This window comes from Chiloscyllium punctatum, chromosome 6, assembly GCF_047496795.1.
Source record: "Chiloscyllium punctatum isolate Juve2018m chromosome 6, sChiPun1.3, whole genome shotgun sequence".
Lineage (NCBI taxonomy): Eukaryota > Metazoa > Chordata > Chondrichthyes > Orectolobiformes > Hemiscylliidae > Chiloscyllium > Chiloscyllium punctatum.
This window is the reverse complement of record NC_092744.1, coordinates 4,968,774-4,995,147: the sequence shown is the minus strand read 5'-3', so window position 1 is coordinate 4,995,147 and position 26,374 is coordinate 4,968,774. Positions and strand designations below refer to the sequence as shown.

The 26,374-nt window shown below is 41.6% G+C and overlaps 2 protein-coding genes across 14 annotated transcripts in view; one reads left to right on the top strand and one right to left on the bottom strand.

Annotated features, from left to right (window-relative positions):
• trip12 (thyroid hormone receptor interactor 12) overlaps positions 1–4,541 on the bottom strand; it is a 217,834-nt gene extending 213,293 nt beyond the window's left edge. For 4 of the 13 annotated variants that reach the window (XM_072571939.1, XM_072571934.1, XM_072571943.1 and 1 more), the window contains exons 1-2: positions 2,968–3,229; positions 907–983 (exon numbers count right to left, since the gene is read on the bottom strand). The gene's annotated coding sequence lies outside the window, so the exon portion shown is untranslated. Of the gene's footprint in view, positions 1–906; positions 984–2,967; positions 3,230–3,488; positions 3,575–4,021; positions 4,168–4,296 lie in introns of those variants that run through there. The other 9 variants (XM_072571941.1, XM_072571936.1, XM_072571940.1 and 6 more) reach the window with 6 other exon arrangements.
• The window catches only part of LOC140478678 (F-box only protein 36-like), an 89,102-nt gene continuing 67,240 nt past the window's right edge, over positions 4,513–26,374 (top strand). The window contains exon 1 of the mRNA XM_072571948.1: positions 4,513–4,824. Coding sequence (XP_072428049.1) covers positions 4,729–4,824 — 96 coding nt within the window. The 5' untranslated portion in view covers positions 4,513–4,728. The remainder of the gene's footprint in view (positions 4,825–26,374) is intronic.

Genomic DNA, 26,374 nt, shown 5'->3' with positions numbered 1-26,374 from the left:
ATTATTATTTTTACACAAGAGCAAAAGGAGATGTTTAGACTTGAAGTTTGAATCAGAGAATCCCTACAATTTGGAAACAGGTCATTTGGCCCAACAAGTCCACACTAACCCTCCGAACAGTAACCCAGACCCATTCCCCCTACCCTATTACTTTACATTTACTCCTGACCGGTGCACCTATCCTACACATCCTTGAACACTATGGGCAATTTAGCATGGCCAATTCACCTAACCTGCACATCTTTGGATCATGGGAGGAACTGGAGCACACAGGGGAAACCCATGCAGACACGGAGAATGTTTGTGTGGAGTTTGCACAGTCGCCCGAGGTTGGAATCAAACCCAGGTCCCTGGGGCTGTGAGGGACCACTGAGCCACCATGCTATTTGCAGTAAACATTTAGGACTGCGCATATTTCTTAAACTATGGACCAAAGGAACCTAAAACTGCCTTCAATGAACCATTTAGAGCTGCTTAACCCTTCTGGTGGCTGTAGGTTTTTCTCTTGATTATTGTTTGCTTTAATGAAAGCCATTACTGATTTTGATCAAAACTAGATAAGTGTTTCTAAAACCAGAATCCACATGGTTTTCTCCAACACAACATTCCTAAATACATCACACTACCAGTTCAATACGAATGGGAAAGGAGGTGAATTTTGCAGTTCAACCAAAGCCTGATATTACAGTAATTACTATTAATTTTGGACTGATGTTCTACCAAAATAGTTCTCTCCCAGTTTCACCCATTAAGCAAACATTGGACCTATTGGCAACTCATACTGGGGAGGTCACTCCACAGATTCATTCTTAAATACAAATTTATTAAGTTTCCCCAACAATTTTTGCTGATTTTAGTATATCTGCTCCAAAGCTGTCAATACAATTCTTCGATCTTTTTACTTACAAATCCAGCAAGGACATCAGTGCCAGCTTATATAACCCTCATTGCACCCCAAACAGGAACATCACGTGAAAACTGACCTGTAAGCAGAGGGAAAAAAAGATGCTGGAGTTGAACTAGCCAGTTTCAGAGATAAACAGATGATATCAAATTTTCAGAATCAAACATTAAATAATATACACACTCCAACATTCCTGAAAACATTGATAATGACATTCATAACGGACAACGTCCTTCTCTACCAGTAGCAGAGCCAAAATGTCAGAGTCATAGACGCACACAGCGCGTGTTTGAAGTATTACCAAACAATTGCTAAATCTAAGAAAAAGCATTTTTTGACAACTTTATTCAAGGTTAAAACAAAATTAAGTCTCTCAGTTTGACGTTATATCACCATGAACAAGGAAAGGACTTGGAGTTCGCTTGAGGTAATACTCAAACTTGGGCTTAATGTATAATGAAATTTTATTTCAACTTCATGCAAAATTTCTTTTGCACCCCTAAAGATCAGTGGTCCAATCTGAATAATGATCTATCACTGATCCCAGAGGTTGCGAAACCCATCTACAGGTTTGATGCATAATTTGCAATGATGCTAAAGCAAACAAACAAAAACAACTGGAACATTCTAAGAGTCATTCAACCCACAATGTTAACTGTGATTTCTCTCCAGATACTGCCAAATCTGCTGAGCTTTTCCAGCAATTTCTGGTATTGTTTCTGATTGCATCCGCAATTTATTTTGGTATTTAAACAGAAACCAAGCCTTGAAACTTGTGGGATTCTTGCTCACTGATATGTCCAAGAGACTATTCTAGGATCTTTTAACATGGGACCAAATTCAATGCATTTCACAAGCAAATTGGGCACTTTCAGATGGCAAAAGTTCAATAAAACACTATATTTTGCCTCACTCGTTCAAAAGCTTAGCAACTTTCAACAAGGAACAATCAATTAATTCATGGTGCTGTTATAATCAAGTAGAAACGTTTCCAAAATGGGCCCTTGATTTGGTTTCAACAAGACTAAAGGAAAACAACAGCAGCTCTCATCATCCCCATTCTCTTCCCTGACAAGAACACTCATGAGAACTGCAAGCAAAACCAAATTGAACTTGGCCATTATACATTTGATGGAAATACTCTAACACATTTAAATTTTAAGACAAATTAAGGCACCAGAGAAATGCTAAAAACACAAATACCGTTTTTCAGCAAAGTGGGGGTGAATTAGCCTTACCATCTGCAATATTGTTACCCACTGAAAAAAAAACAGCCTTTACACTCAATTTTGATGCTGTCAACCCCAAAATGGTTCTTGCCCACTTTTAAAAATGGTCCACGGAGAAAATGAATATACCCATGCCCATAAAACTGTCCCCTTCCTCTTAATAAATTCAGAAATTATGCGAAAGAAGTTGCATTTTGCACTTTATGCACATCAGATTGTGTGAGCAGCCATAACCAATAGTTGTTTGGTGACGATTATTCTTGGCAGAGACACGCAGACTTCTTCATGAAGTCAAATTAAACTCAAACTTGCTTTACACAAATTGAGGGAGATTGGAGAGTTTCAGACTTCCTAGGAAACCTAAAAATGGTACCGAACTTTCGGTCCTGTGTGCATACAGAAAAGTTTAGATACATCAGCTTAGTAGATGGTGTCCCTTTGTCGAAATTAAAGAGAGACAATGGGTTTACGGAGATACGTGGTGCGTTGGCTAGTCCTGTTTACTTTTGCGGCCTACACAACAGTGCTGCGGCAGGACTGCACCGCCATGGTCTGTGTCGGTGCTACAGAGACAGCTGGTTATTTTTGAACGAAAGAAATAATCTATCCCAAAGCAACACTCCCGTCCAACCCTTGCGGTAAAAGTGCACAATTTGCTTTTCAAATTGAAGTATGGTTGCTTCTCGAACTAACACACACACACAAATTAATACTCGCAAAAATAAAAATGGGGTAATATTGTACATCCGTCTGGATCATGGAAAATATTACTGATCAGGCCCAGACAACAGGTCTTTATTTTAAGAGCTTTCATTATGGCTATAAGCGGCCTACCTCGTAGTGGGTTTAAAACCCAACAGCCACCAAAGGAAGAGGGTGTAAGCAACTACATTTACAGCAACAACAACAACAAAAACGGTTCGAGCTTAGCTGTCTCTTTCCTTGATCACATCAAGCCAGCAGTCTCTCTTTAAAGCTAGGGAAGGTGGTGTCTGGGGAAGGGAGGGGGGAGTTTGGGGAAGGGAGGGGAGAGAGGGGGGGGTGGTGGTGGTGGTGGAAATGAGCGTCCAGGCCTGTGTGTCCAGCGTCAATCCCCGCTGTCGGAGTTACAGCTGTCGCCGGATGTGGAAACGTCAAACACCAAGTGCTGCTGGGAAAGAAGGGGGGGGAATAAGAGAGAGTGGGGATGGGGGAGGAGGAGGGGAAATATTAAAAAAACCTCCCTCTCTCATAGCCCTCCCCTCCTCAAAAAACAAAGGAAAAAGAAACTAATCTCGTTTACACACCAGAGAAAGCGACCCCCCCCCAAACACACAGACAAAACAACTCGAGTAAAATATATTGTAGATCCAAACCATTTTGTTTTTGCCCCCTGGCCCCTGAGCAAGGCGAATGCCAAGCTGAGCCCAATGTTCGGGTTGAAAGGGCCTCCCTCTTTCTTTCTCACTCTCTCTTCCCCCTCCCATCACAAACAGGAAAAGCACTCGGGGATTGAGGGAATAGACAAGGGGGGGGGAGGAAGAGAGAAAGAAAGCCAAAAAGCTTCAGCTGATCCCTCAGATGTTAGCAGAGCAAATAAAAAAAGGGCGAAACGAGAGGAAATAACCACAAACTGACTCAAATAAGATAAACACACATATTCCTTTCCAATTCTTTCAGATACAAGAGTAGCTCTTTTCAAGCCCACAAACAGAAAAAAAAAGGGAAGAGTTAATCCAACACACCCTGCTTCTTACAAGGCTAAGGAATTCATTCTGGTGCCAGGAATTAATGTCTCCAAAGAAGAAAATCCTTGTTTTGTTTAACAAAAAAGGTCAAGAATAAACAAGTGGGTTCCACCACTCCTTTATATATCTCTGTTGCTGTTGTTGGAAGTAAATGTTATTACCTAGTTTGTTCCAATTCTACTGCCTGTCCTGCCACCAGCTCTCCCTCTGCCCCCTCTCTCTCTAACTCTCAGCTTCTCCCTCTGCCCATGTATCCTTCCACTGCACTATTTCTCAGCTCCATCCATTCACTGTTAATGGGGGAGGGTTTGGGGATGGGGGGAGGGCAAAACCCTCTCACTCCCTTCCTGGCCTTCCACACACACAGAGAGAGAGATAAAAAAATTAAATAAAGACGGCTTTCTTTCACCTCTTACTCATTTCCTATCATCCATACCTCAGCCTTTTCTCTCTCTCTTCCCTCTACATCCTTTCAAATCTACCGACGTGCAATACTTCCCCTTTTCTATTTTTTAAGAAGAAAAAGACATAGATAATCAGCTGTATTTACAATTAATCAACTCTCTCTCTCTCTCTCCTTCCTCCTCCTCCTCTTCACCGTCAGGGGATCACTCCGCGGGGTCACAACCTCTCGAGTCCCGGGCACTGTCGGTCCGGCCCGGAGCCCTTGACAATAATTTTTTTTTAATTGGCCCCGCCGGGTAGCGGTGATTTTTTTAAAAAATTCTTATTTTTCCCCCCCGCCAAAATAATTGAAGTGGTGTGGGTGTCGAATTGGTGCTGTGCAGACACGGTGTAAAGTAAAACTAGTCGCGGCCGCTGTTGTTTACATTCGACGCCGTTGCTCTGGGAATGAGAAGCGTCCAAAATGGCGTCGCTGTTAAAAGGCACGCTCTTCGAAATCCGTGCTCAGGCTCCAGCACCGAGTAAGGACTACCATCAGCTACTGGTGACAGACTCCGAGGTCAGTACTGAACGGCGGGGGAGGTGCTCGGGGGCGTTGAGCCGGCGCGATTTTTTCAGGAGAAAATAAGGCAGCAGCCCCCTGCTCCCAGCCTCACCCGTCACCACCAGGAAGGGTCACTCTCGGAGTTAACTCTCACTCCTGTCCCCACACGCCGAGACTTCCCAGCAATTTCTGTTTTTTTTTTCTTGTTGATCATAAGAGACTCTCCATCTCACTCACTCCCCTGGCCTGAGGAGTGAGCAACGAATAGGAGAAATTGAGGACTGCACATGCTGTTTTCGACTCTGAGGTGGGGCACCTTCAGGTTAAATCATCCCTCTCTCTCTAATGAGAACCCTGCCGTCTGATAAGACACCTTCTCCTTTCCAATTTATATTAAGTTAAAAACACACAACACCAGGTTATAGTCCAACAGATTTATTTGGAAGTACAAGCTGTCAGAGCGCTGCTCCTTCGTCAGGTAGCCAGTCGGGCAGGATCACCGAAAGCTAATGTGCTTCCAATTAAACCTGTTCGATTATAACCTGGTGTTGTGTGATTTTTAACTTTGTACACCCCAGTCCAACACCAGCATCTCCAAATCAGGATCATAAGACACCGAATTTATAGTAAACGATTGAAGTGTCATACAACTGATGCGATGTCTTGAACAAACTTAAATTGCTGTTACATCTTTAATCACTTAGAATGGGGTTGCAGGTTTTGATTCATTAATATGCAAATCAAAAAGCTTCTTTCAAGTCACATTGCCAAGATAATTTAAGGTTTTATAAAAGTAAGGGTGAAATCGCAGCTCAGACGATGCATTAAAGGTCTGAGGTCAGAGTCTGTCTGTGCCCCAACTGTGCGTCAGATTGGTTCTACCAATTTACTTTAAATAAAAGCTTTTTTTAAAAAAAGCTGGAGGAGGTATGGAGAGTAACACACTTCGCAAGCAGCATCTCCCAAGACTAAGGGATTCGTTCTGAGTGCCAGAATGCCTACAAGAGAAAATGCTTGACTTAGTCGTTTTTTTTTAAAAGATCAAAAATAAACAAGTGGGATTTTTTTTCTCTCTCTCTTCTCCCGTTGCTATTGTTTGGTGATTTCACCTTTTGCAAAAATCAAACCTGGAACTGAGGATGCTGGACATCTGAAGCCAAAAGAGAAATTGCTGAAGAAACTCAGCAGGTCTGGCAAAGGAACAGAGTTAACAGACCCTTCATCAGAATGCTCATTGGACCAGAAACATTATCTCAGTTTCTCTCTCCGCAGATGTTGTCAGCCCTGCTGAGTTTCTTCAGCGATTTCTGCTACTATTATAGGCTTTGTCAGTCTGCTTTTGGCAATGCCGGTAATTTGTGTGGTAATTTCAGCCAGCTGGTTTGTGTTTTCTTCCATTGACATCAATAGAGATTAGGAAATGTCCTTTTACTTTTCTATGAAACCATTTCAGATGCACCCTCTTCAACAATGAGGGGAGGAGTGTGCTGGGAATCAAACACCCACTGTTCAACCAGTCGCTCTTCACCATTAAATTTCTTGATTCAATCATCAAAATTGCCAACTCCAGTCTTGTCTGTGATTAGTCAGAACAAAAGAAACCCCCAGACCAGTTTATTGAACTCAAAAATCATCAGTTTACTGTCAACAATACTTAATCTTTATCAAGAGTTGCCAATTGCTTTAACATCTAAACTGTGATCAGAATTAAAACAACATCTCTTTAATTTGTCTCACAGTACACAAAAAGACAAGACTTTGAGAAAGGTTTTGTTTCAAGGCAAAGGGGGAAAAGAAACCCCGTGGACTAAACATCTAACATCAAAAGATTGAATGTAATAACTCTTCAGCTCTGCTTTTCCTGTGAATAACAGCAACACCATTGATGGTAGATAAAGTCTGACTCCAATTAATTTGGATTTGAATTTTTGGAACATTGTCATAATCCGGTTTTTTTTTGATTGATTTTATGTCACATGTACCGAAGTACAGTCTGCAGAACAGGCAGATCACGATAAGCAGGGATGTACAGATCAAAGGTTGTAAAGTAAAAACTTAGATTACATTGCGCAGGTGAGATCAGCATTAGCGCGATCAGCATTATTTGAGATTAGACAGTCCATTCATCAGTCTAATAACAGCTGAGAAAAAGCGGTTTCTGAACCTATTGATGTGTGGGTTCAAGCTTCTATATCTTCTGCCTGATGCAAGAGTTTGTCGGAGGTCATTACCAGGGTGCGATGCATCTATGGTGTTGGCAGCCCTTCCGTAGGTAAATGGAGTCTGTGGATGGATGGTTGGCTCCTGTGATGGTCTGGGCTGTGCATACAACTTTCTGTAGATTTTTTACGGTCCTGGGCAGAGCAGTTGCCATACCTTGTCATTATGCACCTGAACAGTATGCTTTCCATGGTGCATCTGTAAAGGTTGGTGAGGGTCCTTATGGACTTGCCAAATGTCTTGAGGTTGAGATTTTATCATGATGTGGAGGTGCAAATGTTGAACTGGGGTGGACAATGTTAAAAATCACATAACAACACTAGGTTATAGTCCAACAGGTTTATCTGGAAGTGTAACCTTTCAGAGTGTTGTTCCTTAGTCAGATAGCTAGTGGGACATTAAAGAGTTAACTTGCTCTGCTGACCTGCAGGAAATTGGATGTCCTGAGGATAGGGTGGGATGCCTCTGGCTGACAGATTGTAAGAAATTACATTATCATCTCCTATTATTCAGAGCCATTTACATGGCCACTTCCTTGCCATTCAGAGTGGTTTACATTGTCATATCCTATTATTTACATTTTCATCCCCTATTCACAAATCAATAAGAATATGACAGTTGGAATTTGACTACTCCCCTATACTTACAAAAAAAAACTATTTGCAACAGATTTGACCACTAAGGGACGAATTAAATTTATATTGTTTCTGGAGATGGTCAGGTCACTTCATTGTGTCTTGAGTAGCATGTGACTGAGATAGGATGGCTGAGGTTTGTCTTGTGGGCATTGCTAACTGTGATATAAAGATTTTGTATAAAGGAAGGACTGTTTTTTTTGTTCGGGGAGAACTTTGACACAACTCCACAAACCCTACGAAGTGTGTTAAAAGTTCCTCCAGAAATCTTGTACAGTACTGTGCTTAATAAAATTTCGGTTCTTCACAGAAGTTGGCATGTTGCAATTTGCATCAAGTGTGTAAGAATCTCCAGAAAAAAATAATTTAACAGCTAGTGGGGCAAGATCATAGGACACAGAATTAATAGTAAAAGATCAAAGTATCATACACCTGATGTGATGTATTGAACAAACTTAAATCACTGTTAAGTCTTTAATCACTTAGAATGGGGTTGCAGGTTTTGATTGATATGTAAATCACAGAACTTCTTTCAAGTCACAGTCCCAATTTAACTTAAGGTTTTTTTTTAAAAAGAGTGATATCTCAGCTCAGATAATGCACTGAAGGTGTGAGGTTAGGAACTGTTTGTATTCCAACTTGAATCAGACTGGTCCTATTTCCAAAGTAGAAATTTATAAAATGTCACATGGACTGACAGCCTGCAGGTTGTGTACTTTTTGATCAAAATAAAATTTCATCAGGTAGACCAAAACACTGGCATTTGAAAACTCTTTCAGATTTCCAGAACCTTCTCCTGAGAACAGGATTTTAGGGAAAAGCTTGCAACTTCTGGAATGTTGTCTTTACTCTGACTCTTATGTCTAATCAAGTCCAGAGAGAGTTTCTAGGAATTGCTAGAGGTTCCCTAGCTATCTCAAACCTAGGTCTTCCTCATTATTTAAGGGAATTTACAGCATCTCTCATCTTGAAAGTTTTGATCAGCTGCTTACTCAAAACCTTTTGATTTCCAATTTAAAACAAAACAGTTGCTTACAACTTTGCATTATTGTCTTAATTTTCAAGCAATCACATGGTAAAAACTCTCTTAATCCAGGAATGGACAAATAGTCCAAAAATGTAATTAATTATTTTCAGATAACCCTATATTTAAAAAAAAAATTCCAAACAATATTTTTTGCAAGTGGAGACACAGGTAGACAGAATAGTGAAGAAGACATTTGGTATGCTTTCTTTTTCTGGTCAGAGCATTGAGTATAGGAGTTGAACGGTCATGTTGCGGCTGTACAGGACATTGTTTAGGCCACTTTTGGAATATTGTACACAATTCTGGTCTCCCACCTATTGGAAGGATGTTGTGAAACTTGAAACGGTTCAAAAAAGATTTACAAGGACGTTGCCAGGGTTGGAGGAAATTGAGCTATGGCGAGAGGCTAAATAGGCTGGGGCTGTTTTCCCTAGAGCGTCAGAGGCTGGGGGGTGACCTTACAGAGGCCTATAAAATCATGAGACATGGATAGGATAAATAGACAAGGTATTTTACCTGGGGTTGGTTAGTCCAGAAGTAGAGGGCATATGGTTAGGGTGAGAGGGAAAAGATTTAAAAGGAACCTAAGAGGCAACCTTCTCGCACAGAGGGTGGTGCATGTATGGAATGAGCTGCCAGAGGAAGTGGTGGAGGCTGGTACAATTACAACATTTTAAAAGGTATGGGGTGAGCATGTGAATAGGAGGGTTTAGAGGGATATGGGCCAAATGCTGGCAAATGGGACTAGATTAGGTTGGGATATCTGATCGACATGGACAAGTTGGACCAAAGGGTCTGTTTCCATACTGTACGTTTCTATGACTCGATATAAGTTTGCTTGCTGAGCTGGAAGGTTTGTTTTCAGATGTTTTGTCACCATACTAGGTAACATCATCAGTGAGTCTCCGGTGAAGCACTGCTGGTATGGCCCACTTGTTATTTATGTGTTTAGGTTTCCTTAGGTTGGTGATGGAATTTCCTGTGGTGATATCCTTTCCTGTTCTTTTTCTCAGGGATTGGTAAACGGGATCCAAGTCAATGTGTTTGTTGTTAGAGTTCCGGTTGAAATGCCATGTTTCTCTGAATTCTCATGTGTGTCTCTGGCTTGTCCCAGGATGGATGTTTTGTCCCAACTGAAGTGGTGTCCTTTCTCATTTACCACCCCCTGAGAAAAAGAACAGAAAATGACATCATCACAGAAAATGACATCACCAACCCAAGGAAACCTAAACACATAAATAAAAAGCGGGCCATAATACCAATGCTTCACCGGAGGTTCACTGACAATGTTATCCAGTATGGTGACAAAATGTCTGAAAACGAATCTTCCAGCTCAGCAAGCAAACTTATATCCAGAACCTCAACCTGAGCTAAACATCTTCTCAAAACACACTAATCTCTATGACCCTATGATTCTAGTAAGGTGTAATTTTCAGTAATGTTTAACTCTGATACTCCTGACTTGATGTAAGTTTATAATATGACTTGGGAGCTTTGGTTCTAAAATAGACTTAAATAGGTTTTTGATTTTTAGTTTAGTAAAAGTGACCTTTTTTAATACTGTTAGGATTTCTTTTTAAAGTACTGGATCAAAATAGCATTTCCTAGAAATTGTGTGACTTAAGCTCAATGACGAGACAAACTACCCAGTCAGCAAATTGTTGAAGTGCTTGCGAAAGGCCAGAAACCGTTTCGGTTTAAATGGAAAGATTCGTTCAGACAGATGTGCTGTTTGACAGCCTGAAAGCAGTCTAAGCAACTGGAAAAAGCCCCAGGTTATTCAGTGAGAAAAGTCAGTCGATGTCTTTAAGTCTTGGTGATGGATGGAGAGAATCAGATCTGAATGTAGAGAAATTCTTGTAAATGAACTTAAAGAAATAAAGAGATGATAGAATTACTACTTCACTCAGGTTGAATGTCTGCAAAGGAAACTGTTGAGTGAAAAATGGTTGACTCTTTCAATTTGCTGGTTTATGTTTGGATATTTTCAGAATGTCGCATGTGGCTTTGTTTTTTTTCATTTCTTTTGTGTAATAAACTTCAATGTTATGTTGTTAAAAATACATGGGCAGCTTCTTGTGAATGTGCCCACTGACTAACTACCAAAGTAAATAAAGTTCACGTAAAACTTGTGCCCTATCAAGCTGGGTTTCACTCTCTGATCTGACTTGCTCAATTAAGTGATCAGCTTAGCTTAGATTAGATTCCCTACAGTGTGGAAACAGGCCCTTTGGCACAACAAGTCCACACCGACCCTCTGAAGAGTAACCCACCCAGACCCACTTCCCTCTGACTAATGCACCTAACACTATGGGCAGTTTAGAATGGCCAATTCACCTGACCTGCACATCTTTGGACTGTGGGAGGAAACCGGAGCACCCAGAGGAAACCCACGCAGACACTGGGAGAATGTGCAAACTCCACACAGACAGTCGCCTAAGGCTGGAATCAAGCCTGGGTCCCTGGTGCTGTGAGGCAACAGTGAGACACAAATGTTACATCTTTTACAATAGGAAGGTAACTTGGTAATTGGCCATTGTGCGTGCCGATCCTTTTGGGAGAGAAAATTTGTTTTATAGACAGAGAGGCACCACTCAACGTCAAACATAGGACAAGCTAAGGATGAACTTCCAGAGCCAATATGGGATTCGAACCTTTACTGTTTTTGTATTCTGGAATGCACTTAACCGTCTAGACAACTGAGCTGACCAGCTCCCCGCCCAGTAGAAAGAAACCTCTGCTTAACTTGAAATGTAACCTAAAGACTAGGTGATAAACATTTCTGGAGGGAAAACAGGCTAATATTTCAGAATCCAACTGACAGAAATGTGTTTTATAAATAGATAAAGAGTAAGAGGGTAGCTAAGGAAAGTTTACAACCAATTAAACACTAGAAAAGTATCCTGTGTGGCAATACAGCACATGGCACAGTTCTTAATGAGTATTTTGCATCTGTTTTCACAAACAGAGGATCAAAGCAGGAATCATAGTCTAAATTTTGTGTGGGAGGAAATATTAGCACCCATGAAAGTGGATCAATCACCAAACCTAGATGTAATGTATCCCATGCTGCTAATGCAAGCAAGGAAAGAGACAGCAAAACCTCTAACCATTATTTTCCAACCTTCTCTCGCTATAGGCAAGGTCATAGAATCATAGTCATAGAGATGTACAGCATGGAAACAGACACTTCGGTCCAACCCGTCCATGCCGACCAGATATCCCAACCCAATTTAGTCCCACGTGCCAGCACCCGGCCCATATATCTCCAAACCCTTCCTATTCATACACCCATCCAAGTGCCTCTTAAATGTTGCAATTGTATCAGCCTCCACCACATCCTCTGGCAGCACATTCCATACAAGTACCACCTTCTGCGTGGAAAAGTTGCCCCGTAGGTCTCTTTTATAACTTTCCCCTCTCACCCTAAACCTATGCCCTCTAGTTCTGGACTCCCTGACCCCAGGGAAGAAATATTATCTATTTACCTTATCCCAGCCCCTCATAATTTTGTAAACTTCTATAAGTTCACCCCTCAGCCTATGACGCTCCAGGGAAAACAGCCCCAGCTTGCTCAGCCTCTTCCGATAGCTCAAATCCTCCAACCCTGGCAACATCTTTGTAAATCTTTTCTGAACCTTTTCAAGTTTCACAACATCTTTCCAATAGGAAGGAGACCAGAATTGCACGCAATATTCCAACAGTGGCCTAACCAATGTCCTGTACAGCCGCAGCATGACCTCCCAACTCCTGTCCTCAACATTCTGACCAATAAAGGAAAGCATACTAAATGCCTTCATCACTATCCTATCTACCTGCGACTCCACTTTCAAGGAGCAATGAACCTACTTTCCAAGGTCTCTTTGTTCAGCAACACTCCCTAAGACCTTACCATTAAGTGTATAAGTCCTGCTGAGATTTGCTTTCCCAAAATGCAGCACCTCACATTTATCTGAATTAAACTCCATCTGCCACTTCTCAGCCCATTGGCCCATCTGGTCCAGATCCTGTTAGAATCTGAGATAACCCTCCTCGCTGTCCACTACACCTCCAATTTTGGTGTCATCTGCAAACTTACTAACTGTACCTCTTATGCTCACACCCAAATCATTTATGTAAATGACAAAAAGTAGAGGACCCAGCACCGATCCTTGTGGCACTCCACTGGTCACAGGCCTCCAGTCTGTAAAACAACCCTCCACCACCACCCTCTGTCTTCTACCTTTGAGCCAGTTCTGTATCCAAATGGCTAGTTCTCCCTGTATTCCATGAGATCTAACCTTGCTAATCAGTCTCCCATGGGGAACCTTGTCGAACGCCTTACTGAAGTCCATATAGATCACATCTACCACTCAGCCCTCATCAATCCTCTTTGTAACTTCCTCAAAAAACTCAATCAAGTTTGTGAGACATGATTTCCCACGCACAAGGCCACGTTGACTATCCCTAATCAGTCCTTGCCTTTCCAAATACATGTACATCCTGACCCTCAGAATTTCCTCCAACAACTTGCCCACCACCGAGGTCAGGCTCACCGGTCTATAGTTCCCTGGCTTGTCTTTACCGTCCTTCTTAAACAGTGGCACCATGTCAGCCAACCTCCAGTCTTCCAGCACTTCACCTGTGACTATCGATGATACAAAATATCTCAGCAAGAGGCCCAGGAATCACTTCTGTAGCTTGCCACAGAGTTCTCGGGTACACCTGATCAGGTCCGGGGGATTTATCCACTTTTATGCGTTTCAAGATATCCAGCACTTCGTCCTTTGTAATATGGACTTTTTGCAAGATGTCACCATCCACTTCCCTACAGTCCATATCTTCCATGTCCTTTTCTTCAGTAAATACTGTTGCAAAATACTCATTTAGTATCTCCCCCATTTTCTGTGGCTCCACACAAAGGCCGCCTTGCTGATCTTCGAGGGGCCCTATTCTCTCCCTAGTTACCCTTTTTTGTCCTTTATGTATTTGTAAAACTCTTTAGATTCTCCTTAATTCTATTTGCCAAAGCTATCTCATGTCCCCGTTTTGCCCTCCTGATTTCCCTCTTAAGTATACTCCTACTTTCTTTATACTCTTGTAAAGATTCACTCGATCAATCCTGTCTCTACCTGACATATGATTCCTTATTTTTCTTAACCAAACCCTCAATTTCTTTCGTCATCCAGCATTCCCTATACCTACCAGCCTTCCCTTTCACTCTAATAGGAATATACTTTCTCTGGATTCTCGTCTCATTTCTGAAGGCTTCCCATTATCCAGCGAAACTTTACCTGCAAACATCTACCCCCAATCAGATTTGGAAAGTTCTTGCCTAATATCGTCAAAATTGGCCTTTCTCCAATTTAGAACTTCAACTTTTAGATCTGGTCTATCCTTTTCCATCACTATTTTTAAAACAAATATAATTATTGTCGCTGGCCCCAAAGTGCTCCCCCACTGACACCTCAGTCACCTGTCCTGCCTTATTTCCCAAGAATAGGTCAAGTTTTGCACCTTCTCTAGGTAGAGCCACATACTGAATCTGAAAATTGTCTTGTACACACTTAATAAATTCCTCTCCATCTAAACCTTTAACACTATGGCAGTCCCAGGAAATGTTTGGAAAGTTAAAATCCCCTACCATAACTACCCTATTATTCTTACAGATAACTGAGATCTCCTTACAAGTTTGTTTCTCAATTTCCCTCTGACTATTGGGGGGTCTATAATACAACCCCAATAAGGTGATCATCCCTTTCTTATTTCTCAGTTCCACCCAAATAACTTCCCTGGATGCATTTCCAGGAATATCCTCCCTCAGCACAGCTGTAATGCTATCCCTTATCAAAAATGCCACTCCCCCTCCTCTCTCGCCTCCCTTTCTATCCTTCCTGTAGCATTTGTATCCTGGAACATTAAGCTGCCAGTCCTGCCTATCCCTGAGCCATGTTTCTGTAATTGCTATGATATCCCAGTCCCATGTTCCTAACCATGCCCTGAGTTCATCTGCCTTCCCTGTTAAGCCTCTTGCATTGAAATAAATGTAATTTAATTTATTAGTCCTACCTTGCCTGCCCTGACTGTGTTTGTTTGTTTGTTTGTTTGTTTGTTTGTTTGTTTGTTTGACTTCAGTTCTCAGGTGTACCAGTCTCAGATTGATCTCTTTCCTCACTATCTCCCTGGATCCCACCAACCCCCCCCCCCCCCCCCTCCACCTTACTTGTTTAAATCCCCACCAAGTCCTCTTCCAATTTAGGTGCAATCTGTCCTTCTTGTCCAGGTCACTTCTATCCCAAAAGAAATTCCAGTGATCCAAAAATGTGAATCCTTCCCCCATACACCAGCTCCTCAGCCATGCATTCATCTGCTCTATCCTCCTATTCCTGCCCTCACTGGCTCATAGCACTGCCCTTGAGATATTACTACCCTTGAGGACCTCCTTTTTAAATTTCTGCCTAACTCTCTATAATCACCCTTCAGAATCTCAACCTTTTCCCTTCCAATGTCGTTGGTTCCAATGTGGACAATAACCTCTTGTTGGCCCCTCTCCCCTGTGAGAACATTCTGCACCCTCTCCGAGACATCCTTGATCCTGGCACCAGGGAAGCAACACACCATTCTGATTTTTTGCTGCTGGCCACAGAAACGTTTGTCTGTACCTTGGACTAGAGAATACCCTAACACAATTGATCTCTTGGAAGCCGACGTACCCCTCGTTGCATTAGAGCCAGTCTCAGTACCAGAAACTTGGCTGTTCGTGCTACGTTCCCCAGAGAATCCATCACCCCCTACATTTTCCAAAACAGCATACCTGTTTGAAATGGGTATATCCACTAGCTGCCTACGACTCTTACCTTTCCTGGAGTTAACCCGTCTATGTGACTGTATCTGAGACTTTCCCCCCTTCCTATCACTGCCATCCTTCACATACTGTTGCTGTTGCAAATTTCTCATTGCTTCTAACTGTCTCTCCAACCGATCCATTCAATCTGATAAGATTCACAGCCAGCAGCATTTATGGCAGAAATAATCCGCAGTAACCCTTTAACTCTCTTTAAATCCCCACATCTGACCAGAAGTATTCTGGGTAGAAGTGACCTTTACAAGAAGGACGGATTGCACCTGAATTGGAATGGGAATAATATACTGGCAGGGAGCTTTGCTGGAGCTGCTCGGGAGGATTTAAGGTGGGGGGGGTGGGACCCAGGGAGATAGTGAGGAAAGAGATCAATCTGAGACTGGTACAGTTGAGAACAGAAGCAAGTCAAACAGGCAGGGACAAGTTAGGACTAATAAATTAAACTGTATTTATTTCAATGCAAGGAGCCTAACAAAGAAGGCAGATGAACTCAGGGCATGGTTAGGAACATGGGACTGGGATATCATAGCAATTACAGAAACATGGCTCAGGGATGGGCAGGACTGGCAGCTTAATGTTCCAGGATACGGATGCTACAGGAAGGATAGAAAGGGAGACAATAGAGGTGGGTAGGGGTAGCATTTTTGATAAGGGATAGCATATCACTGTACTCAAGGCCATTTTTGTCCTTCACAATCTACAGACCCAGAAAATAACAGTCTTATTCCTCTACAAACATTGCCCCAGGTTAAATTAATAGTTATGGCTTATATTTTAAGTTTATTCAAGAGACATCTCTCCAAAAACATAGGATCAACAAAGAACCTACACTACTCACTACTGCAGATTCTCTGTAGGCCACACTTAAAACAATGATTAACTTATCTGATTCTGTGCTGTGAACTTCGCCCAACGGTTCCTCCAAGATCAGTTGTGAATTTCACTGTTTGATAATTTTCCCAGATGCACTCCGATGTCCAGCGATACACGAATTCAAACATCAAAGGCAGTAACTGTGCAGGTTTTCTCTCTCTCTCTCTCTCTCTCTCTCTCTCTCTCTCTCCTGCAATGACCTCACTATGTGCTTCCTTTGTCTGTTCTTCTCCTTTTTTAAAACTGCTGTTGCTTTTTCCAAAGTTCCAATACAATGCAACAGCTTCTAAAACCGTAATTGCTGCTCCTGGAATTTGAGGAAATCACCCCAAGGTGTCAGAAGGATTCTTAAAATTGTCACATTAAAATAGAAGGAAGAGAGAGCTCATGTAATTACAAGCTAGTTAGTTTCCTTCCTCCATAGATGCTGTCCAGCGGCTTCAAGGCCTGAATCAAGAGTCACCACAATGGCAGCAGTGTATATTATTTATAAGATTTGAGTAACACCTTCATCTGCAAATTCTTCTCCAAGCCAAATGCTATTCTGACTGGAATCTGAATCGCTGTTACTTCATTGCCGCTGGGTTAAAATCCTGGAATGCCCTTCGTGCGTCCCTACACTTCAAGGATTGTATCAAGTCAAGAAAGCAGCTCACCATCATCTTCTCCAACACAATTACGAATAGGCAATAAATACTTCCGAGTCAGTGATGATCCCATGAAAATCTTTGTAAAATGTCCAACCTTTGTGGTGGACATGTTGAAAAAGCGTTCTGACAGACAGTTTAATTCATCGTTCAGAGGAACACAAATGAATTGAGGATAGCAAACAAGGATTTGTTCGGGAAATATAATGTCTGATTAAGGTGTGAACTGCGGTAAGACATGAATGGACTGGTTAAGTTCGCAGAATGGTGGCAAATGGTCCTCAAACCGGAAGATTAAAGGCCAATCAATGTGAGGCTTTGTAAAATCATTTGGTCAAATAGCTCATCCTATAACCAGGTTGTTGCAGTGAAAAATGCACATAGAAGTCCAACACACAGGGCCTCCATCAGCACGGTGGCTTAGTGGTTAGCACTGCTGCCTCACTGCGCCAGGGACCCAGGTTCAATTCTAGCCTTGAGCAACTGTCTGTTTGGAGTTTGCACATTCTCCCCGTGTCTGTGTGGGTTTCCTCCCACAGTCCAAAGATGTGCAGATTAGGTGAATTGGCCATTCTAAATTTCCCATAGTGTTAGGTGCATTAGTCAGGGGTGAATGTAGGGGAATGGGTCTGGGTGGGTTGCTCTTTGAAGGGTCAGTGTGGACTTGTTGGGCCAAAGGGGCTGTTTCCACACTGTAAGGAATCTAACCTAATTTCATTTTGTGCATCTCACCAGGCAAAACAAAAAAAAATTGCTGCTGACTTTCACTTAACCAATGACGACTCCTTTATCTTTTGGGAGGACAAACAGGCAAGCGAATACAATGTTAATGGAAGGATTCAAAAAGTTGTTGTAGCGCTGAATGAACCTTGAAATGTATATCTACAGAATTCTGGAGATGGCAGGAGGCCAACATTCCCTCTAAGCTGCATGGGTCCACTCCAATATTTGTGCATGCCACATGGAGTCTGCACACTAATTGTTGCATTGACTTCCAGTACAGGAAATAACTGCCGCATGTTGGCCTTGAAGGCCCATATAGTTGGGAAGAAAATTAGAAGGAAAGCTGGTCAGGATATCTGGGACTGCATAAAACACTTGTTAGTTTAAATGTATTATAATACATATTGTTGTGGTCATGATATTGAAGGAAGGATATGATCTCAGTGGAGGATACAAAAGAGATTCTCAAGGATGTTCCTATCAAAGGAGAAATTTAACGATGATGGAAGACTGGATATGCTGCTAATGTTTTCTTTGGAACAGATGAGGCTGAGGGGAAGTTTTAACTGATGTGCATAAAATAATAGGGGAGCATAGAGTGCAGGGAAAGGATCTAGTTCTATTAGTAGAGAGGTCAATAACTGAAAGATTTGGGAGGAAGAGTAGGCCATTTGGCCCTTTGAATCTGCTCCACCATTCAATAATTATGGCCAGTCTGATGACTTCACATTCCTAACAGCCCCAGATAACTTTTCACACCTGGATGAATATTTTCGTGACAGAGATTCTTTGTCTCTGTATCTACTGTCTTTTGAGGCAGAGTTCCAAAGACCCTTGGCTGTCTATGAGAAAATATTTCTCAGCTCTATTAAATGGCAGCACCCTATTTTTTAATGGTGACTTCTGGTTCTAAATTGTCTGACAATAGGAAACACTTTCTCCACATCTACCCTGTCAAGAACCCCCAGGATTTTACTTGTTTCAATCAAGCTGCCTTTTTACTCTTCCAGCTCTAGCAGATATAAACCTAGCCTGTCTAACATTTCTTCATATGACAACCTACACATTCCTGTTGTGATTCTAGTAAACCTCTGAACTGCCTCCAATACATTTGTATCCTTTCTTATATCGGGACTACTATACTGCACACAATACACCAGAGAATGACCTCCCTTTTTATTTTGTCTTCAATTTTCCTTGCAATGAATTATTTATATCCTATTTGCTTTCCTAATCACTTCTTGTATCTGCATACTAAGCTTTTGAAATTCATGTACTGGGACACAGATTCCTCTGCTATTTAGAACTTTGCGATCTCTCAGGGTTTGAGCTATCAGGAGAGACTGAATAGGCTGGGGGTGTTTTCCCTGGAGTATTAGAGGCTGAGGGGTGAACTTATAGAGGTGTATAAAATCATGAGGGCTTGGGTAGGATAAATAGCCAATGTATGTTTCCCCAGGATAGGGGAGTCCAAAATTAGATGGCAAAAGTTTAAGTTGAGAGGAAGTGATTTAAAAGGGACCTAAGGGTCAACCGTTTTACGCAGAGGGTGGTGCGTGTATGGAATGAGCTGCCACGTGAAGTGGCGGAGGTTGGTGCATCCAACATTTTAAAAGGCATCTGGATAGGTATATGAATAGGAAGGGTGTAGAGGAATTTGGGTCAAACACTGGCAAATGCGACTAGATTTATTTAGGATATCTGGTCAGCATAGACGAGTTGAACCAAAGGGTCTGCATACTGCAGAGCTCTATGACTCTCTCCATTTAGTAATAAATGCTTTTGTATTCTTCCTACTAAAACAGTCAATTTCGCATTTACCCACTTAAGAGAATTTTTAATATGGTTGTGCATGAGAAGTTGGCATCACTGACTAGGCCAGCGTTTATTGGCTACGTCTAATTCCAACTGCATTTCTTTGGGTCTGGAGTCACATGTAGACAGAATGGGGTACGGACGGCAGTTACGTCCCCGAAAGGGCATTTGTGAACCAAATGGGTTTTTCCAGATAATCAGCAGTGGTCATCATTAAACTCTTAATTTGACATTTTTTTAAAAAATTGAATTCAAATATCACCATTTGCTTTATATACCTAAAACATAAAGGTCTGTGGATTTATAATCTAGCAATAGTACCACTAGGTTTACCACCAAGCATATCATCTCCCCAAATTTTCCACTTAATCTATTCATAATACTCTGTAGTCTCCTTGTGCCCTCATCACTACTTCCTTTCCTTCCTATTTTCCTGTTATTAAAGTAATTGGTGAAAGAATTGGAGCTGAGAAGAAACTTTTGCACCCCAAGGTTGGTGGAAGTATCAAAAATGATAGCAGAATAGAGCACCTGAACTGGGGCTCATCTGCTCCAACAGATTTTGTTATCTTTTTTCCTTTCCATCCTTTTTTTTACTTGCAATTATCTCTTGCCCTGAGCTCCGACACTTTCAACAATGGCAGACTCGAGTAAGTCCTGTATGGACCACGTGGTGGAAAGGAGACTCTGTCCAGTGGCAAAAGGTGGCAGCTGAAGAGTGGCAGTTTGACTGTTGGTTGGGTCTGGTGTAGACTGCGACGAGGCAATGGAGGAGGGATGGTAACAAAGGTGTCATTGAACTGGCTCAGGATTGACGGACTCTCTTATTCTTAAAACTATTCAAGATAGTGCCAGATTATGGTGACAGTGGAAACATTTTTCACTGTATTTTACTGTTTTCTCACTGTAATGTACATGTGACAATAAAATCATTCATTCATCACTCAAGTAAGTACCTCACTGCGTGGATATCAGGGCCAAATACTTTTTGTTTCTCACTTGTGGGATGTGGACATCACTAATTGGCCAGCATGTAAATGTCAGTCCCTATTTGCCCCTGAGAAGGTAGTGGTGGTGAAGTGTCATCTTGAACCACTACAATCTGATTGAATTTACTATAATGCCATACTACAGGCTAAGCTGGAATGTGGATTTAAACCAGGCAGTTCTTTTTTTGGCTGACACAGATATTGATGGGCATAAGAGACTTCTTCTGTATCTTGAATCTTTCTGTGTTACTGCTATGGATATTTTCTCTACAAATGTTGGTTGACTTTCAAAATTTTCCTTTTTGCAAATTCTTGTCTATTGTGCAGTGATATGTCACAGCATATGACAAAAACTTTAGCTTGTCAAATCTGTTCCTGCACTCAGTAGAATCATGGCTGATATGTGGCCTAATTTCATGTGCCTGCCTTTTTCACATAGACCTTAATACCTTTGGCTAATAAAATTGTATCAATTTCAGTTTTAATATTAACAATTGTTGAAGGTCAATTTCTGTGGTCTGTGGAAGAATGTTTGTTTCAAATTCCTTACATTCTGTGTGTGGGAGTGTTTTCTAATTTCACTCATTTGCCATATCTTAAACTTCGCACCTGCAGTTTCTTCCCATTTTTCATATCTATTCTCTTTTCAATATCTTGAAAGCTTTGATCAAATCCACCCTTAACCTTCTAAATTCTCACCACTATCTTCATTTCTTCACAATTTTAAAATTATATTGGGGTGTCATTCTGATAAATCTACACTCTTATACAAAACTGCTACAGCATTTTGACCAGAGCTTTGTACAGCGAGAGCATGGCTTCCACTCCCATACATTCTCATCCTTTAGGCATTAAGGCCAGTATATATGATTAGCCTTTGAATTTATTTTTCCTTTTTCTGGGCATCTGTATACCAGGGCCCTACGTCTAGGTAAGAACATAAGAAGAGTATAACATAATCCTGCCCCACAATTCAACAAGATCATGACTGTTTTTGTTTCAGTCCTCAACTCTTGTTTTGTGCCTGCTAAGCCTGTCTGTCAACTCCCTGATATTTCAAGATTCTATTTGCCTCCTCTTTTTAAATATTTTCAATGATCTAGCCTCCACTCTGGAGTAGAGTCATAGAGATGTACAGAATGGAAACAGACCCTTCGGTCCAACCCGTCCATGCCAACCAGAAGTAGAGAACTCCAGGCATTCATTATCTTCTGGGAGAACAACTTTGAGGCTGGGAATCTAACCCCCTGACTTACCCCCTGACTCCCAAAGCACATTTACCAATGACAAAAAATTCTTTCTGCTTGCCTGGATGAATGTGGCTGCAACAACAATCAACCTACAGTTGTAGTTATAGTGGCGATCATACAAATAAGGTGTTGGGAAAGCTGAAAGGTCTGAAGTTGAAAAAATTAGTTAACTAGATGGACTGCTACAGAGGAGATTGTGGAGGCATTGGTGATGGTCTTTCAGGAATGACGAGTCACCAAGGGTGTCAGAGGACTGGAAAATGGCTAATAAAACACCCTTGTATAACCAGAGAGGAAGACAGAAAATGGAATGTTATAGGCAGGTTAGCTGGACCTTGGTCATTGGTAAGATTTTAGAGTCATTAAGGAAGAGACTGCAGCGTATTTGAAAGTGCATGGTAAAATAGGGCTGAGATAGCACAACTTCTTCAAGGGGAGGTCGTGCTTGACAAATCTGTTTAGAATCTTTTGAAGAGGAAACGGGCAAGTTAGGCAGAGGAAAGTCAGTGGATGTGACCAATTTGGATTTCCAGAAGGCCTTTGACAAGGTGCCAGACAGGAGGCTGCTAAGTAGGATAAGAGCACAAGGTGTTAGGGACAAGGTACTGGCATGGATAGACGATTGGTTGACCCCTTCACCTAACACTATGGGCAATTTAGCATGGCCAATTCACCTAACCTGCACGTTTTTGGACTGTGGGAGGAAACCGGAGCACCCAGAGGAAACCCACGCAGACACTGGGAGAATGTGCAAACTCCACACAGTCACCTGAGGCGAGAATTGAACCTGGGTCTCTGCCGCTGTGAGGCAGCAGTGCTAACCACCGTGCCGCCCATTTTTTTAAAGTAATTAGTTGGAAGTTGATAGTAGGGCAGATTTGTTTAGGAATAGCTTTAGAAATCTGAAACACAAAAGGGCTTAGGAGTCCTAGTTCAGGATTCTCTTCAGGTTAACATACAGGTTCACTTGGCAGTTAGGAAGGCAAATGCAGTGTCTGCATTCATTTCAAGAGGGCTTGAATACAAGAGCATGGATGTACTGCTTAAGGCTGGATAAGGTTCTGTTCAGAATTCATTTGGAATATTTGTGAGCAATTTTGTGCCCTGTATCTAAAGAAGGATGTCTATCAGAATTATCCTGGGATGAAAGGCTTGTCATTTGAGGAATGGTCCAGGACTTTGAGTCAATACTTGATGAAGTTTATAAGGATGATTGGAGATCTGATTCAAATTGACAGAATACTGAGAGGCTTGAATAGAGAACATGGTGAAGATGTTTCCAGTCGTACGAGAGTCTAGAACCTGATGCCACTTGCTCCAAGTGAAGGACTGATGCTTCTGTAATGAGATGAGGAGGAATATTTTCAGCCAGAGGGTGGTGAAGCTATGGAACTCATTGTTACAAAGGCTGAAGAAGCTAATTGTTGAGTTTTTAAGACTAAGAGAGAAAGATTCTTGATTAGTTAGGGGATCAAATGTTACAGGGAGAAGGCAGAGAATGAGGTTAAGAAAAATATCGATTGCAATCAAATCAGAGCAGATTCAATTGGCCGAATGGTGTAATCCTGCTCTTCTACCTTAAGTTTGATACTAATCCGAGCAAAGCAATCAGTTTCATTGAAAGGTGATGGTCAAGTAACAAAGTTTATTTCCTTCATCACCGATGTGCAGTGGTGGTAGTGTGCACTACCTACGAAATGCAGTGCAGAAACTCACCAAATCTTCACCACCTTCCAGCTTCACAATCTGTGCAATCTTGAAAGACGAGGGCAGCAGCTGCATGGAATAAGTACTGTTTGCCATTTTCCTTTCAAGTGGCATGCCACCCTGACTTGGAACTATATCACATGACTTCACTGTAACTATGTAAAAATCCCAGAATTTCTTTAATAGAACTATAGCTGTACATGAATGAGATTGACAGCTGTGTTTTAAGTAGGCAGTGCAACATTGTTGGCCATCTCTAACTGCCCTTGAGAAAGCAAATAGTGACCTTGCCACCAATGTTCAGATCCCACGTTTTGGGACTGTGTTCTTGCTGTTACAGATTAGTTTGAGCACCAGCTTTTGTTGTATTTGCTATGTTGCAATTTCTCACCACTTCCTCCACCATCACTTAAAACATAAGATCATAAGAAATAGGAGCAGGGGAAGGCCATCTGGCCTTTCGAGCTTTATTCGCCATTCAGTTAGATCATGGCTGATCTTTTCGTGGACTCAGCTCCATTTACTTGCTCCCTCATCATAACCCTTAATTCCTTTACTGTTCAAAAAAAATTATTTATCTTAGCTTAATCAACATTTAATGAGGAAGCCTTAAATACTTCACTGGACATGGAATTCCACAGATTCACAACCCTCAGGGTGAAGAAGTTCCTTCTCAATTCAGTCCTAAATCTGCTCCCCCTAATTTTGAGGCTATGCCCCCTTGACTTAGCTTCACCTGCCAGTGGAAACAGCCTCTCTACTTCTATCTTATCTATTCCCTTCATAATCTTATATGTTTCTGTAAGATCCTTTCCCTCATTCTTCTGAATTCCAATGAATATAATCCCAGTTAACTTAGTGTCTCCTCATAAGCCAACCCCCTCAACTCCAGAATCGACCTAGTGAACCTCCTCTTCACCCCACCGAGTGCCAGTACGTCCTTTCTCAAGTAAGGAGACCAAAACTGCACACAGTACTCCAGGTGCGTCCTCACCAGCACCCTATACAGCTGCAACATAACCTCCCTGCTTTTAAACTCAATCCCTTTAGCAATGAAGGACAAAGTGCCATTTGTCTTCCTTATTACCTGTTGTACCTGCAGATCAACCTTCTGTGATTTGTGTACAAGGACACCCAGGTACCTCTGCATAGCAGCATGCTGCAACTTTTTACCATTTAAGTTATAATCCTTTTTACTGTTTCTCCGACCAAAATGGATGACCTCATGTTTGTTAACAGTATACTCCATCTGGCAAATCTTTGCCCACTCACTTAAAGTATCTATGTTCCTCCACAAAGTTTCAGAGTCCTCTGCACACTTAGTGTCATCTGCAAACTTTGACACACTACACGTGGTCCCCAATTCCAAAACCTAGTGCAATGGCTTTTCTATTTTAATCTACCTTAGTCTTTTATTTTGGAAGATGAGATGGAAGAAACATTTGAGGGTGATAGACAGATTAGATTTATCTCAATCACATTAATTTATAAAATGGCGGGATTGTTAAAAGCCCAATCAGTCATATTTTGTATTTATACGGTTTTACATAGCATGCAACCTATGTCAATCAGAACAGCTTCAACATTTTGTAATTTAAACAGTTGAGTTCCACTGATGTTCCCAGTGGCAGCCTTGAAATAATCCTGTCAGACAATAGGTAAGTGTATTGTGACCTTAAAGCAAAATTGATGGTGTAGGTCAGCAGCTCTCTTTGCAACACGAGTCAGCAATTGGTTGTGGTCTCTTTCATTGGAACTACCCCTGTAGCAAAAGCAGATACATGCAAACAAAAGAAAAGTTCTGCAGATGACTAAACCTGAAATAAGAACAAAAAAAATGCTGAAAAACCTCAGCAGATCAGATAGTAATGTGGAGAGAAACCGTATTTGACAGATTATCAACCTGAACCTTTAACTCAGCATCCGGCCACAGATGCTGCCTGATCTGCTAAATAGACAAATTACAATCATGAGTAGGCCACTCTGCCCCTTGAGCCTAATCCACCAATCAGTAAGAGTGTGAATGCTTACTTCACATACTTGCCTTTTACCTCCTTGCTTCTTAAAAATCTATCTACTTCTGCCTTAAAAAAACTTCCAAGATTCTGTTTTCATCACATTTTAAGGAAGAGAGTTCCATAAACACTCAAGCCTAGGTGAGAAAAAAAAACTTCTCATCTCTGTCTTAAATGGATGACTCCCTTTATTTTAAACACCTAGTTCTAGAGTCTTCCAAAACAGGAAGCTGCTTTTTCTTATCCACCCCGTCAAGCCAAAATTCTGTATGTTTAATTCAATTTGCCACTCCAACAGATACAAGCCTATCCTGTCAAACCTTTCTTCACAAGACAACTTATGATTTAGTAATAGTTTATTAAAAGCAAGCCACTGCAGATACTGAAAATCTGAAATAAAAACAAAGTACTGGTGAAACTCAGCAAGTCTGGCAACATGTGTGGAGAGAATCTATACCAGTCCAGTCACTTTTCTTCAGAACTGATAGTAGCTAGGAAATGATGATAATAGGAGGCTGGAGTACGCAGGTAGGTGGAGGCAGAGCCAAGAGACAAAGGTCGTTAGGCAGGCAAAGAGATGGGTGACGGTAAGCCAGGGGAGGAGAACAGTTGATAATGGGGATCATAAGTAGGTGAAAACCGGTTGGCTGTGCTAAAAATAGCTCATGTTAAGAGTTGGCCATTGATGTGGAAGTAATTAAAGGACATGGAATGAGGAGTTCAGCTTCTAAAATGATTTGAGTCCTAAAGGCTGCAGGTTCCCAATGTGCATAATGAGATGCTGTTCTTCCAGCTTGTGCTGAGCCTCGCTTGCACACTGCAG